This window comes from Bos indicus x Bos taurus, chromosome 4 (genome assembly GCF_003369695.1).
Source record: "Bos indicus x Bos taurus breed Angus x Brahman F1 hybrid chromosome 4, Bos_hybrid_MaternalHap_v2.0, whole genome shotgun sequence".
Classification (NCBI taxonomy): domain Eukaryota; kingdom Metazoa; phylum Chordata; class Mammalia; order Artiodactyla; family Bovidae; genus Bos; species Bos indicus x Bos taurus.
Window position 1 is genome coordinate 38,252,427 of NC_040079.1, and position 15,382 is coordinate 38,267,808.

General features: G+C 42.6%; 1 protein-coding gene across 1 annotated transcript in view; it reads left to right on the forward strand.

The window, feature by feature from the left end:
* Nucleotides 1-15,382, forward strand: part of POU6F2 (POU class 6 homeobox 2) — a 389,818-nt gene that overhangs the window by 257,033 nt on the left and 117,403 nt on the right. Inside the window, exon 4 of the mRNA XM_027539163.1 lies at nucleotides 9,717-10,075. Within this exon, the coding sequence (XP_027394964.1) occupies nucleotides 9,717-10,075 (359 nt within the window). The remainder of the gene's footprint in view (nucleotides 1-9,716; nucleotides 10,076-15,382) is intronic.

Genomic DNA, 15,382 nt, shown 5'->3' on the forward strand with positions numbered 1-15,382 from the left:
CTTTCTTGGTTCATCCCCTTATTTTACTGAAGTATCTATTCAGCTTCCAAAGAAAAAGTAAGTCAAGGGAAGGTAAATCCTTGTAAGTTCCGATGTGGGCCTTCTTCCACTCTTGCTGATAACAGTTTAACCAGCAATAGAATTCTTGGCTAGAGATCATTTTCTTTCAGAACTTAGAAGGTATCACCCTACTGATTTTAGATTTTTAGGTGGTAATAGTGGTAATGCACCTGCCTGTCAATGCAGGAGTCACAAGAGACGCAGGTTCGATCCCTGGGTTGGGAAGATCCCTTGGAGAAGGAAATGGCAACCCACTCCAGTATTCTCGCCTGGTAAATCCTATGGACAGAGGAAACTGGCAGGCTACAGTCCATAGCATCACAGAATTGGACACGACTGAAGCAACTTAGCATGCGTGCAATGAGAAGTATGAGGTCTATTTGAGTTGTGTCTCTTTAATATTTACTTATTTGTTTATTTATTTTTTGCTGTATCAGTTATTAGTTGCAGCACATAGGCTCTTCGTTGCACTCTGTGGGCTTCTCTCTAGTGGCACACGTGGGCTTAGTTGCTCAAGTCTAAGCTTGAGATGAGCAAGTCATGGGGGATCTTAATTCCTCAGCGAGGGATCAAACCCACATTCCCTGCATTGGCAGGCGAATTCTTAACCACTGAACCACCAGGGAAGTCCCTGAGTTATGTCTCTTTGTACGTGGCCTTTTATTTCTCTCTCTGAAATTGTATTTAGGATTTAAAAAAATCTTTATCTTTAGTGTTCTGCAACTCCATGGGGGAAGTATCAGTATCATGGGGGGTTTTTCCTTTCACCTTGCTTGGCACTCAGTGGGAACCCGGATGGACTTCCTAAGGACTTGGAAGAACCATTAAGAGCTCTGTGTATTGGGGTGAGACTATGAACTTTCTGGTTTCTTCGAGGTAAATAAGAGAAGTGTGTACCTTGGGGTGTCACATCCACATTAGAAATCCTAAGTCCTCCCCACTTTTTTCTATTTCATAATAGGAGATCCTTTCTGTTATTTTCCTGAGAGTTTAAGCCTCAATGGGGGCCGCCCTGCAGGCAGAGATGTTGAGAGGTCAGCTGGTCCAGAGAAAGGCCTTGGCCAACCCCTCTGGGGATTTAGGGAACTCCTTAGCCTCCGTGCCTGCTACATTGTTGGATAGGTACAATCCCCTTGGGATGACCCATGCCACCACTTCACCCCTTCACTTTACAGTTGGAGCTTTCCCTCACTTTTTTCTATCCTCCCTATTCAGTGGGGCATCTAAAAGCTAATAATATGTCTCACATTTAAGATATCCCAGCAAGAGTGCTCCCCAAAATATCAACAAAGGCAGTAATGTGTGGTGAATGGCTCTACTATCTAAATAAGGAGCTAAAGAACACTGGAAAATTCCCAGTGTCTGTTTTCTTTCCAACCAATGCTTTCTGTTTCCATATATTTTTTGCTAATAGAAAGAACAAGTTCATTTTTCACAAAGCAATATTCTCAAAGTGATGGAGATGGATAAACAAGCTGCTCAGGTTGAAGGCCAAGGGAAGAGACTTCCCCTCCCAGATAGGCTGCCAGGAGCCCCAAGGCCAGTGGCTCCTGATGCCCTTGAGTGGGGGCTTTCGAATGCAGACTTCATCCTACCCCCTGGAATCCACTTGTCTAACAAGCTCCCCAGGTGGTTCTGGTCCATAATTTGAGATAGAGTAGGGGAAAACACCTGACCTAAGGAAGAAGCTGTGTGGTTCAGCCAATACGTGGAAATTAGTGGGGAGATTTTCATTGGAAGAATTTCTCACTATTTTCTCCCTGATATCTCAAGAGATACTTAGGTTGCTGCCTTACATGCAAAAGAAGAAAATGACAGGTTACAGATAGGTATGGCAATACTTAAGAACTGATGACACTGACCACATATGAAATAGTTACACATCATAATCTTTGAGGCAGAACTGATTTTGCTTGTTTGGGTCATAGTTGCCAAAAATAAAGGCAAATTTTCCAGAACATCTTCACCTTCTGCACTTTTTCAAAATCCCAAGTCCCCAACACACTGTTTCCATCTACTTTGCAAAAACTTCTTTCCGCCAGTGCAGGCTGGGGATGCTCTTAATGAGAGTACCAGGAAGAGTTTCTGACCTGCCTCCTTGCTTCAGCTACCTTAGATGTTAATACCTGGGGGGTTGCTGGGAGGGAAGATGTCCAATTTTACCAACGCAAATTCTTCTGGATGGGTTGTTCTAGATTTCACTTTTTTTCTTCTTCTAGGGATTTTTCTAGGCAAGAAAAATGAACAGCAAATGCAGAATTAGGGAAGCAAAGGCTCCAAACATCAGGCAGCACAGATTTCCTTTCCAGTGGCCCGTGAGCCCACTGATTTGTAAGACTGGAGCCAATCTGGGAGTCACTGTCCCCAGTTAAGGAAGAAAGCCATTTGGAGAACTCTTAGCTGCTACCTGACAATACTCTAGAGACAACACATCACAGAGTTCCATGGACAACATAAGATGCCCTAAGCTCCGCACAGTGCTGCTGCCGCCCAGTGTCTAAGTGTAAAGGAAACATTCTTCCACCATCAAAGCAAACTTGCGACATGAGTCAAGTGTACTATGGCCTTCCCCACCTCCTGTCCACATACACCCCTCACCCCCTTTCCTTTTATTCCATGTCCCTGTTCTTATAATAACTCATGGCTCACACTCAAATTAGCATCTTTCTTTTCAAAATGCACATTTACATTTTAAAAATGTTTTGCCTGACAGAGGTTCAACTATACACACTTCCCCAGGAGCTGAATGATTCATTCCTGAACCAATGCCTTCAAATGAGCCTCTGTAAGCTGAGGACCTGTGCCACCTCTTCTCAAGAGTGGTGCCATGGAGGGCATCCCTCGATGAGGGAATAGTTATCTTTGTTCCAGCCCTCAGGGGGCAGTAGGTTACCCCTGACGCTGTTATGTTAAAAGGCTTCGGGAAGTGGCAGACTTAAGACTGAATCGTCCATAGCACCTGTCAGCTGAACTCAGGCAGGCCATTTAAACTTTCTGAGCCCAGGTTCTACAGTTTTAACATGGCAGTGATATTATCTATTCATAAAGTTGTTCCTAAAAAGTTAATTTATCCATATTAAATGAAAGTGCTTTTCAAGCTAGGAAGCTCTGTCTTATTTTGAACCCAAATAGCCATCATTGTTCTCCGCCAGCTCAGAGTCTAACTTCGACATTTCTAGAGGGGTGTCTTGGGTGCGCCCAGGACTGAACTCACCGTCCATGTTGAGAGCAATCCGTTTTTCCCACTGCCAGCCTGTGCCTCTCCATCTTCAGTGGACTCAGCACTTCCCTCCCAAAGCTGCGGGGCATCCTGCAGCCCTGCCCGTATCTCTCCCTCTGCTCTGCCAGGCATAGCCCTAAGGACTGCACAGCCACACAGAGGAGAGAAGGATTGTTCTCCTCCCTTGTGGGGCCCAAGAGCAATGTGGCTTGATCGTGTGCTAAGTCACTGCAGTCGTGTACAAGTCTTTGTGACCCCATGGACTGTAGCCTACCAGCTCCGCTGCCCACGAGGATTCTCTGGGGCAAAGAATACTGCAGCGGGTTGCCATGTCCTCCTCCCAGAGATCTTCCCAGCCCAGGGATCGAATCCACATCTCTTGTGTCTCCTGCATTGGCAGGCGGGGTCTTTACCACTAGCACCATCTGGGAACCCCTTGCTTGGTCTCCAGGGTATATATATGGAGAAACAGCTATTTATTATTACTGTTGTTATTGTTGTAGTAGTAGTAGAATAAACATAGCATAAAATTTGCCACTTTAACCATCTTAAAGTGTACAACTCAGTAGCATTAAACACATTCACCATGTTGTCTAGCCCTCAGTGCTATCTCATTCTAGAACTTTTTTCATCACCCTCAGCCAGAACCCCATCCCCAGGAGCAGTTACTCTCCAGTCCTCCCCCTTCTCACCCCTGGCAACCACTAACCTGCTTTCTGCCTCTGTGGATTTGCCTATTCTGCACATTCCATATAAATGCAACTATAGAGTATACGGTCCTTGGCATCTGGCTTCTTGCCCTCAGCAAGTTCAAGGTTACCCTTTGCTCTTTCTTTCCGTAGGACTAGGCTTGCACCAGGGGACTGTACTTAGAATGGGCCTGAATGGCCATTCAGTTCAGTTCAGTTCAGTCGCTCAGTCGTATCCAACTCTTTGCAACCCCATGAATCGCAGCACGCCAGGCCTCCCTGTCCATCACCAACTCCCGGAGTTTATCCAAACTCATGTCCATTGAGTTGGTGATGCTATCTAACCATCTCATCCTCTGTCATCCCCTTCTCCTCCCGCCTTCAATCTCTCCCAACATCAGGATCTTTTCAAATGAGTCAGCTCTTCGCATCAGGTGGCCAAAGTATTGGAGTTTCAGCTTTAACATCAGTCCTTCCAATGAACACCCAGAACCAATTCCCCTTAGGATGGACTGGTTGGATCTCCTTGCAATCCAAGGGACTCTCAAGAGTCTTCTCCAACACTGCAGTTCAAAAGCATTAATTCTTCAGCGCTCAGCCCTCTTTAGAGTCCAACTCTCACATCCATACATGACCACTGGAAAAACCATAGCCTTGATTAGATGGACCTTTGTTGACAAACTAATGTCTCTGTTTTTTAATATGCTGTCTAGGTTGGTCATAACTCTCCTTCCACGGAGTAAGCATCTTTTAATGTGATGGCTGCAATCACCATCTGCAGTGATTTTGGAGCCCAACAAAATAAAGTCAGCCACTGTTTGCACTGTTTCCCCATCTATTTCCCATGAAGTGATGGGACCAGATGCCATGATCTTAGTTTTCTGAATGTTGAGCTTTAAGCCAACTTTTCCCCTCTCCTCTTTCACTTTCATCAAGAGGCTCTTTAGTCCTTCTTCACTTTCTGCCATAAGGGTAGTGTCATCTGCATATCTGAGGTTATTGATATTTCTCCTGGCAATCTTGATTCCAGCTTGTGCTTCTTCCAGCCCAGCGTTTCTCATGATGTACTCTGCATATAAATTAAATTAGCAGGGTGACAATATACAGCCTTGACGTACTCCTTTTCCTATTTGGAACCAGTCTGTTGTTCCATGTCCAGTTCTAACTGTTGCTTCCTGACCTGCATATAGGTTTCTCAAGAGGCAGGTCAGGTGGTCTGGTATTCCCATCTCTTTCAGAATTTTCCACAGTGTATTGTGATCCACACAGTCAAAGGCTTTGGCATAGTCAATAAAGCAGAAATAGATGTTTCTCTGGAACTCTCTTGCTTTTTTGAACAGCCATTACCATCACACTTTGCAGGATTCCTGGTCTCTTGCAGGAGATAAATCCTTCCTGCTTCCTTCCTCCTTAGCACCGGTCCTCTCACCTCTGAAAACATATTGCTATGAGGTGACTCAGGTCCCAGCCATGCTGGGAGCTTGTAATCCTTCCCAGCATATTCTCAAACCCAAGCCTCCAGTTTGCCAACCATGCCCAAAGATCCCTTAACTTGATAGTCCCAGAAAATGCTGATACTGAGCCCCCAACTAGAATGATTATAATAGTCTTGAGTTGCACTTTGTGTTAACAAAGGTGAGCGTGTTGCTAAGAATCACACAACCTTTAGCGTTTGAGTCCCATTCCACTTTCAGTGAATCCCAAGGTGTTTGAGTACCTTGCAAAGTACAAGACACATTTGTATTTCTCCCGAATCACTCATGGCCATGCTCATGGGCCGAATTTCCTTTCCATTTCCCTGCTTCAGAAGTAATTGTATGTAAAGTATGTAAAGTAATTGTATGTAAAGCCCATCCAGGATAGTTCTGTTGCCTCTGTGGAATAGCTTTTTTTATGTGCGTGGTTTCCTGAGAACATTTTTATCAAAGATCCTAAAGAAGACTTTTTTTTTTTCTAATTTACAGTTGATACATAGTAACTGAACAAATGGAGAGGTGCAAGCTTCTAGACTTCTTTGTCTTATTAAATTATTTATTTAGGAAGTTCTGACCCACTGGTCTTGTCTTACTGCTTTCTCTCTAGAAAAGTCAAAATTTGATAGAATTTTTTTTTTAAATCTGCACCACCAGGCTTTCAGGATCTTAGTTCCTCAACCAGGGGTTGAACCCACACCCTCAGCAGTGAGAGGACAGAGTTCTAACCACTGGACCACCAGGGGATTTCTTGATGGAATTTTGTTTTGTGTTTTGTTTTCAAAATTGTAAGTTTTTAAAATTTAAAACATCCTAATATAAATTTTTGTGCATCTCTTTAAGTTCTTCCATATCTACTGTTACTGTAGTTAAATTTTACATTTAACTTTGGCCCATGGAGTGTATAGTAACCAGGCATAGAGGAAATAATCATTAAAGGACATAAATATCAGGGAAGAAAATAAAATCTTTAAATTGCTATGCATAGAACCAAAGTATAGAATCACCCAACAATCATCATTTTATCTGCAAACATTCTCTTTATTTTCCTAACTTATGTCTGTACCTGTGTGCTTTACACAATGAGCCATTTAGAGGCTCCATATTTTAATATTTCTGTCCTATTTTTTTCATATCATTGTGTATGTGCCTTTGGCATTTTTGAGACCAGAATTACATTCTTGTACAGCCCCCTCATACTTTCCTTTGCGTCCAGTACGTACCTGAACATAGTTTACTGTCCATCATTCCTGGCTTGCAGATGCCAAATTAGTTGATGTAACTCAAAGGTTTAGTTTAGGTTAATGCCTTTCCAGGGAGGGTGTGGGTTACAGGGAAGAAATAGCCAAGCAACGTGAACTCACCAACATCAAGAAGCAAAGACACATTTGGGACCCACGTCTCATTAGTAGGTTAGGGTCTGCTGCACCTACCTGTCTGCCAATATCTATCTGCCAATATTTCCCAGTCTTTCCTGTTTTCAAACACTGATTTAGATAAATTATTTTCTAACCAAAATGAAACAGTATGGTATTTAAGTCAACCATGAAAATAAGCACTGACATATATGCCCCCTACCCTGAAAGAAATCAGGACAGGCTTGATTTGAATCTGGCAGGAGGCCAGATGCAATCAGGTTTCCTAAGTCTCTAACTCCACAAAAGGAGAGATCTAGCCCCCTCCGGATTACAGAAGATCCCAGGGGTCATAACTGAGCTGGGCTCCCTGGTCTTCAATAAAACGTGGCTTTGTAAGGAGAGGGGGAAACAGCAAAATCAGATCATTCTTTTAAAGTTCTTGTAAATGGGTATTTTTTTTTAATATGGACTTTAGTTTTTAGAGCAGTTTTAGATTCAAAGCAAAATTGAGCTGAAAATTCAGAGTTCCCCTTGACCGGGTATTTTCCAGCCCTCTCTCTCACGTGTTGTCTCTACTGGTAGAGTCCCAGAGTACTCTGCATTTACATCACAGGCAGGACACACACTGGTCTGAGAGTTTGAACAGAGCTAGAGTAACTCACTGACCCAGGGGGACATTTGTCATCCCCACCGGTCCAACATGGAAGCTCTCCATGTACCTGAGAGCAAAAAAAAAAAAAAAGGTATTTGATGCCCCTGGGAAACAGCAAACTATCATTTCATTAGTATAACTATACCTTGCTTTAAACAAACCTGATTATATTTAAAATCTGACTTATACCAGAGGTGAATTGGGAATGATCCACGTTTCCACCACGTTCAAAGTCAGGTTTCCACCACTCTAAGGTCTAAAATCATCAAAGCTTCTGTTCCAGGCAGTTCATTCTCCACATTGTCCTTCAGAAACATCACCTAAGTCATGCTGTCATCTGAGTGTATTCCTGCCTGGAATATCCTCCCGTCCAGGTGTAGAATTCACTCTCCTGAGCCCTCTCTGCCCTCATTCCACATCCCCCATGAACACTGCCTTAGCCTCTCTAGCCCACAAAGGAACCACTCTCCTCATTCTCCTGGCCCTTTTGGTCAATTTTCACACTGTTGACCATTTAGACAACCAATTGATGTATATCAAGCACTTACCATTAGCAAGATTATAATAGGCATCCCAAGCCTGATCATTTCTTATAAGTTCCTCTTACCTCCACAAATCCACTATAAACTGCCTAAAGGCAGGACTATGTCCCCTTGTTAAATCCTACCTATTATCAGAACAGCACTGGTACCTAGTTGGTGTTTATATTTTACAAAACGATTCTTAACTTTACAAAAATAGTCACTAGTTGACTTCTTTACAGAGAAATTTCTTCAGATGTGCTCAACGTAGGGTTTCATGTACATATATTTTTCAAGACCATCATTGTCATATGAAGGTGGGTATATGATGTCACTTTATAGAGCCACTATATATTTTTAAGAAGTATTTTTTAAAATTGGAACTAGTTTAATGTTGCAAACAGTAGTTACTACCTTTGGGAATCTTGATGAATTCTAAGTGGGGGAGGAATGGAATAGCATAGAAGCCAAGGCCTATGGTTTCCTTACATTTATTTGTAGGCCTATGGGAACGCTTTTAGACTGATATTCAGGCAAAGAAGAAAGTGAACTTGTAGCAATAATTTTCTCTAGACCATTCTTCAGCCAAACTGATTTCCTGCTGGAGAAATTGTTCAAGGCTAGATGGGCATATGAAAACAAAGTTAGTGAGCTCAATGTTAAGACAGTTTATCTTACCAACTCTTACTTTTCACAGAATAAGAAAATCTGGAAAGATGATTTCCTTCTCTCAGTTGCTGGCCTGTCTTCGAGGTCCCAATGTGACTAGTCACCACAGTTCACAGCTGACTATACCCCTTCTGGTATGGGGGGCTCTGTGGGACTCCCAAGGTGGCTCAACGGTAAAGAATCTGCCTGCCAATGCAGGAGACACAGTAGACATGACTTCAATCCCTGGGTCAGGAAGATCCCCTGGAGAAGAAAATGGCAACCCACTCTAGGATTCTTGCCTGGGAAATCCCATGGACAGAGGGGCCTGGCAGGCTGCAGTCCATGGGGTTGCAAAAAGTCAGACGTGACTTGATGACTAAACACACATGCACGTCTTTTTAACGAGCAGGCAAAAAGTTCAGACTGAGACTTTTGATTCTGCAAAACTGAGATGCATGTACTATCTATAAATTAAAAAAAAAAAAAACACTGTAGAAACAAAACTCACATATCTAAGAAAGTTAGCAGAGGTCTGATGCAAGTAGAAATTACACAATGAGTGGCACTGATGATGAAAAGGAGATTGCACACACTTTAGCTTTCTGTGCTTAACTCCATTCAAGCATTTGCCAAAAAGATTTAAACGAGTTGACCTTTAAAAATCTAAATCAGACCTTGAAAGTCTAAGTGTATTTCCCAAGCAGGATGGAAAGGAAGAGAGGGAGCAATTACTTAAAAATTACCTCTGTTCCTAGTCCATCCCCTTGGTTTTGCACCTGCTCTATCCCTTAGAATGTAATGCCTGGTGTGTTACACTCTGGTCCTCCCTAAATTTTAAAATTTCCCCAAGAACTGACTCTCGTACTCCCAGTGCCCCCAAACCCTCTAAGACATCAAGGAGTTGCAGGGCATGAGGGTTAACACTTTCTAAAGGAGAGCCTTCTCAGCTCGCAGGGGACCGGTTGTCAAATCCACAGCCAGCGGTGTGGTGGTGTATGTTCAACTCAACGTGTATGTTTCAGGTTCACGTGTTTGTTTCAACTCCAACTCCACGTGTGCGTTTCAACTCCACGTTCGCTCTCTCTCCATGCAGCTACCTCATCCCTGAACTCCCAACTCCAGCAGCTCCAGCAGCTTCAGCAACTCCAGCAGCAGCAGCCGCCACCGCCCCCGGCTCCGCCGGGGAGCCAGCACCCGCAGCCCGCCCCGCAGGCGCCCCCGCAGCCCCAGCAGCAGCCGCCCCAACCAGCCCCGCCGTCCCAGCAGCCGCAGCCCGCCTCCCAGCCACTGCCGGCTCCGCCCGCGCAGCCCCCGCAGCCTCCAGCCCACCCTCACCCCCAGAGCCAGAACCAACCGTCTCCGACTCAGCAGAGCGCCAGCCCCCCTCAGAAAGCCAGCCAGTCTCCGGGACACGGCCTCCCGTCGCCGCTCACGCCACCCAATCCTTTGCAGGTACGTCCCCCGCCGTCCCGCCCACGCACAGGGGACCCGGCCGCCGGGTGGCGCGCCCTCCCTGGAGGCAGAGGGCCCGCCAGACTTAGCATCCACTTGGGCAGCGTCTAATTCAAATTGATCTCTTAGACGGAGGGAAGAGGGAGCAGATAGCAGGCAACTGGGGATGCATGTAAACGAAACAAATAGAAACCCATTGATGTTGCCTCCGAAGGATAAATGTTATCTGTTTCCTCCGGTGAGAGGCCGGCACTGTAAGTGCACTTGTAGCCTGTAATAACTCCACTTTATGATACTTTCTGAAGGCAGCAAAGATAGCATCCAATTAAAATTATTACTAGCAGAGTTTTGTAGCCCCGTGGAGAACTACATCTCCTGTCCATGAGGCATGGTGGTTATTTCTCTATATTATGAATACAGTAGTGTCTCACCTTAAGTACTTCAGTGCTCTTTTGTTTCTATTTTCCCAAAGATTCTCTGGGGTTAGGAGGGTAAAGAAATTTAGCCCCAGTCTTATGTCCCAGATTCCAACCATTACTCCATGAACTAACAAGTGCTCTAAATTCACACCAAAACCCTCAACAAGTATGCATCTTTATAAAATAATAAAGCTTCTCTATATTTACTTTATTGCAGGGAAGCTGAGGGCATCCAAAATAGAATTTCAGGCTAATCATGAAAGCTCATCTCTATCTACTATCATTGAAAAGCAATGAACAGGAGCATTCAGGAATATATAACTTTAGTGGTTCAGAAACTCATTCTTAACTTAGATGCCTTTAAAATAAACTAGCTTCAAAAGATAACGACTCCGATGCCAACACATCAGACCTAGAAAGTAAAAGCTCAGTTTGGGACTTTAAAAAAATAAGGATTTTTTTTTTTTCCCAATGAGTTTTCCGATGGTTTAGTACATCTGTAGTGTAGTGACAAATTCCCACAGAGTAGAAAGCCTATACTTACTTCAAACACCAACTCACCTCCCTCCTCGAGGGTCCTTGACTCACAGTCAGTCAGTTTAGCCCAGCCCTTCCGGAGGACCACACAAGTGATGTTATCCTTAGGTCCTAAGTAGCTAAACACGCAGAATCAAAATAGGTTGGCCCGCAGACAGAAAGGCGAGTAGATTAGAGACTTAGTATTTTAGAACTGGTTTAATTTGTTGCCCTGTTTCTATGAGCTTGGTTTCTCAGTGGTGGCTCAGAGTTTTCTTGGAAATGGAAACATTTGGGTGAGATAAGTAATTGTGTCTTCCTTGGCACTTGTGTCATGGCTACCTGGCAATTTGAACATTTTCCCCAGTTGAGTTTGAAGGTGTATTTTTAAAATATTACAAGTATGAAACAACATAATACCTTTGACATAAGTTAGATTGAAATGAACACAGGCTAAAAAAGTCTTGATTGTAGACTTGACATCTATGAGATGTCATAGATATATAAGTACATCTAATCAGATTTACCAGATGTGTGATTAGAGTGTATTTTCAACATTTAAACAGTGGTTATTCCAAAGAATGGGTTTAATGTATTTTTAAAGAGCAGTTAAATTAGATATACCTCAGCACCAAGTGATTAAACACTTCCTTGATCTAAACCATCAAAGTAGATGAATTACCAAAGAAACCATGTGTCCCGCTCTGAAGGATGAGATTATTAAGCCCTGCCTGCTGTTGTTCAACTTAATCCAGTATTCTAGAGTTGAGTGAAAGCTTTGTGTTCTGTGGACATCAGTCTTCTCAGAACACTGTCAACATTGTATAGATCTCTATCAGCCAGTAAAAAACAAGTGTAGACAACCCACTTGAATGGCTGTTGACAGGGCTTTAGAAGAGGTGACCACTCAGCCTCCTGAAAACTAATTCTGTGAGGAGAATTTCCAGACATTCTCCTAAAGGTTTCCCATGGAAATCTGAGAGGTATTTCATTTTGTGTTTTTGCAACAAATGAAGGCTCAAAATCACATTTATTTCTTTATAACCCTGAGAGACTATTCTAATTTTTCACTGTTGAAGTTTTAACTTATAAGCTTACTAAGTACATTGATAATACTCTATCTTCTTATGTGGATCTAATGAATAACCACTGAAGGAGTGGTTTGGTGAAATTTTAAGATATTATTGAGTAGATAGAGAACTAATTTTGAAAAGTCCACAACTGTAGGAATAAAAGGATTTTTTCCTTTCACTATAGGCATGTGTAAAGGAAATGAAGAATTCTGTGGTTCTGAAATAGTATATTTTTTTCTACATTAGCTGAAGGGCTTTTGAGTTTGTTGAACATGTAATGTTTGAACTTTTGAAAAAGAAAGCTATTTAAGAGGATATGAAAGATATTTAACCCTCAAAGGTAATGATCTTTATGAACTAGAATAAAATATTTTTGAAGGTTATTAAGAGAATAATGATCAACTAAGTTCATATATGACAGCTTAAATTCTATTTTACAATTATCTATTTTCACGTGGGCTTTGCCTTTTTACATTGTTCAAAATCTGTCAGAGAGATATTAGTTTAAAATATGCAACCTAGGTTGTTAGAAAGGATAATAATCATTTCTAAAACTGTACAGATACTGTCATATCTTCAGAAAAAATAATAAATGAAAGTAGCTTATGTAGGTATATTTGGTGAGGTTTTTCCTTGAGATGAAAAAAATAATAATAAAAGTGCTGACAGGTAATAACACTCTAGACTAAAGTTCTCCAAATAGTTCTGGTCAGGTTTTTGTCTAATACTGAATTTTTTTTCATTCTTTTACTCAATCCCATGAAATGAATTGCATATCCAAAACCAGGTTGTTATTTTAAGATAGATAAGAGTCTAAAGTATTGTCACCTCAGAGAACTAATTTTGATGGCTTAGAGTTATAGGGGGGCTGGTGGTCCGGCATGGATATCAGAAGCTGGCCCCTGGAAGCCTGTGTTTAAATTCTTCACGGAATTTAAGGTCTGCTCACCCAATTTCATTCTCTGGAGGGAGAAGTTCTGAACAGGATTGTAAGTGCAAAGATTTAGGGGCCAGGCAGTCAGTATAAATAAGTAAAGCAGACTTGACTATAAGGGCTTCCCTTGTGGCTCAGTTGGTAAAGAATCCCCCTGCAATGCGGGAGACCTGGGTTTGATCCCTGGGTTGGGAAGATCCTCTGGAGAAGGGAAAGGCTACCCACTCCAGTATTCTGGCCTGGAGAATTCCATGGACTGTATAGTCCGTGGGGTCACAAAAATATCAGAAGATATCCACAAAGATGGATATCAGAAGCTGGCCCCTGGAAGCCTATCTTTAAACTCTTCATGGGATTTAAGGTCTGCTCACCCACAACTTCATTCTCCGGAGGGAGAAGTTCTGAACAGGATTTTAAGTGCAAAGATTTAGGGGCCAGGCAGTCAGCATAAACAAGTAAAGCAGACTTGAATATAAAATTCAAGTGAAATTTTGGAAACGGTGGGTGGGACAAACAAATGTGAGTTGAAGTTAACCCTTAGGCTCCAGATAGATAACAATCCATGCTCTTTATTTTTGTCCTAACCCACCTGCCACAGGCTGCACCAGAATCTAAAACTAGAAATGTAGTATGTGTTGAGTGGAAACAGATCAGAACATAGATGGAAGCAATCTTTGTGGGGGAAAGATATGGTCTAATCATTCCTGGGTAGAAAGAACAATATACAGTTTTAATTTCAGTGTATGATATTTATCTGAATAAACACCCCATAAGCCTAAGAATGACAAAATACCTCCTTTCTGTGACCTTTGAGATGACTTTTCTTGAGACTGTTCCTTGGGAGTTTTTAACTTTCACTAAAGAAAATACACACATTGTGTAAAAGTCTAGTGTGTTCCTACATGAGTGGTCTGGAGATGATCTGGGCATGGTTGGAGCCTAGTCATGGTGCCATGGGAAGAGGAAGCTTATTCTAATTCTGACCCTGCTTCCAACTAATTCACAACTTGGGACAAGTTCTTTGGGCTTTGTTTCCTTTGTTTGTTAGTTGTGTGGTGTATATCATTTGCCAGATCCTTTTTGGGTCTTTGAGTCTATAATCCAAATGTTGGTAAGCCTCTAGAATTTTACTGGATACTGAAAACCCAATGTTCCTGAAGATTCTCTGAGTATTCTTCAAGGTCAGGTGAATTTCTTCCCACTCAGCTGGGTGGCAGAGTAGAAAGAGAGTGAGGACAAGCCTAAATGGGATAATGAGAGCAGAAGCAGATTGTATCTTAGCCTGAGAGTCAAAGTTAAAGTCAAGTTTTCATCCTCAGAGAGTCAGTGCCGTAAACTCTAGGTCCCAGATTGCTTTTTCACACCTATACATTACAGAAGCTTAAGAAACCAAATGGTGCTTTTAACCTTGGCCTTTTGCATACCGTCTTGCATGGCAGGAAGCAGGATCATCTTTTTCTCTTGTTGTATTGCACATTTTAATGAGAAAACACAGAGAGAGAGAGAGAGAGAAAGAGAGAAATCAGTGGAAGCAATTAGGGGAGAGAAAACTATCTAAGCTTGTAGGAGGAATGAGGAGCACAGTCACCTCTCAGAGGTGAAGTCGCTCGAGAGATAGCATAAAATTGTCCTCTACCACGTGCATTTCTTCATGTAAAGGTACCACTCAGGCATCAGCGGTAAACCTGCATTCAAATTCCACCTCTGCTACAGTGCAGGCCCAGCCTCTTGCTCTTCTCATGTAGGATGTTTTCCCCCTAGCAAAGTTTCAGTACTACTTTCCAGAGTGATGGAGAGGATGATGTATTATCACTTTTTAAAACAAAGAGCCCAAGCCCTTGAGAAGGAGTTAGACCCACATGATTTCCGTCCTTTTAAAGCAAATAATCTCCAATCATGTCTCCTTCCTATAAAACAGACCCAGTGCTTGGGGCCGACCCCCTCTCTCCCCAGTAGTCTTTTTTTTTTTTTTTTACTTTACAATACTGTATTGGTTTTGCCATACATCAACATGCATCCGCCATGGGTATACACGTGTTCCCCATACTGAACCCCCCTCCCACCTCCCTCCCCATACCATCCCTCTGGGTCATCCCAGTGCACCAGCCCCAAGCTTCCTGTATCCTGCATCGAACCTGGACTGGCGATTCATTTCTTATATGATATTATACATGTTTTAATGCCATTCTCCCAAATCATCCCCCCTCCCTCTCCCACAGAGTCCAAAAGACTGTTCTATACATCTGTGTTTCTTTTGCTGTCTTGCATACAGGGTTGTCATTACCATCTTTCTAAATTCCATATATATGCGTTAGTATACTGTATTGGTGTTTTTCTTTCTGGCTTACTTCACTCTGCATAATAG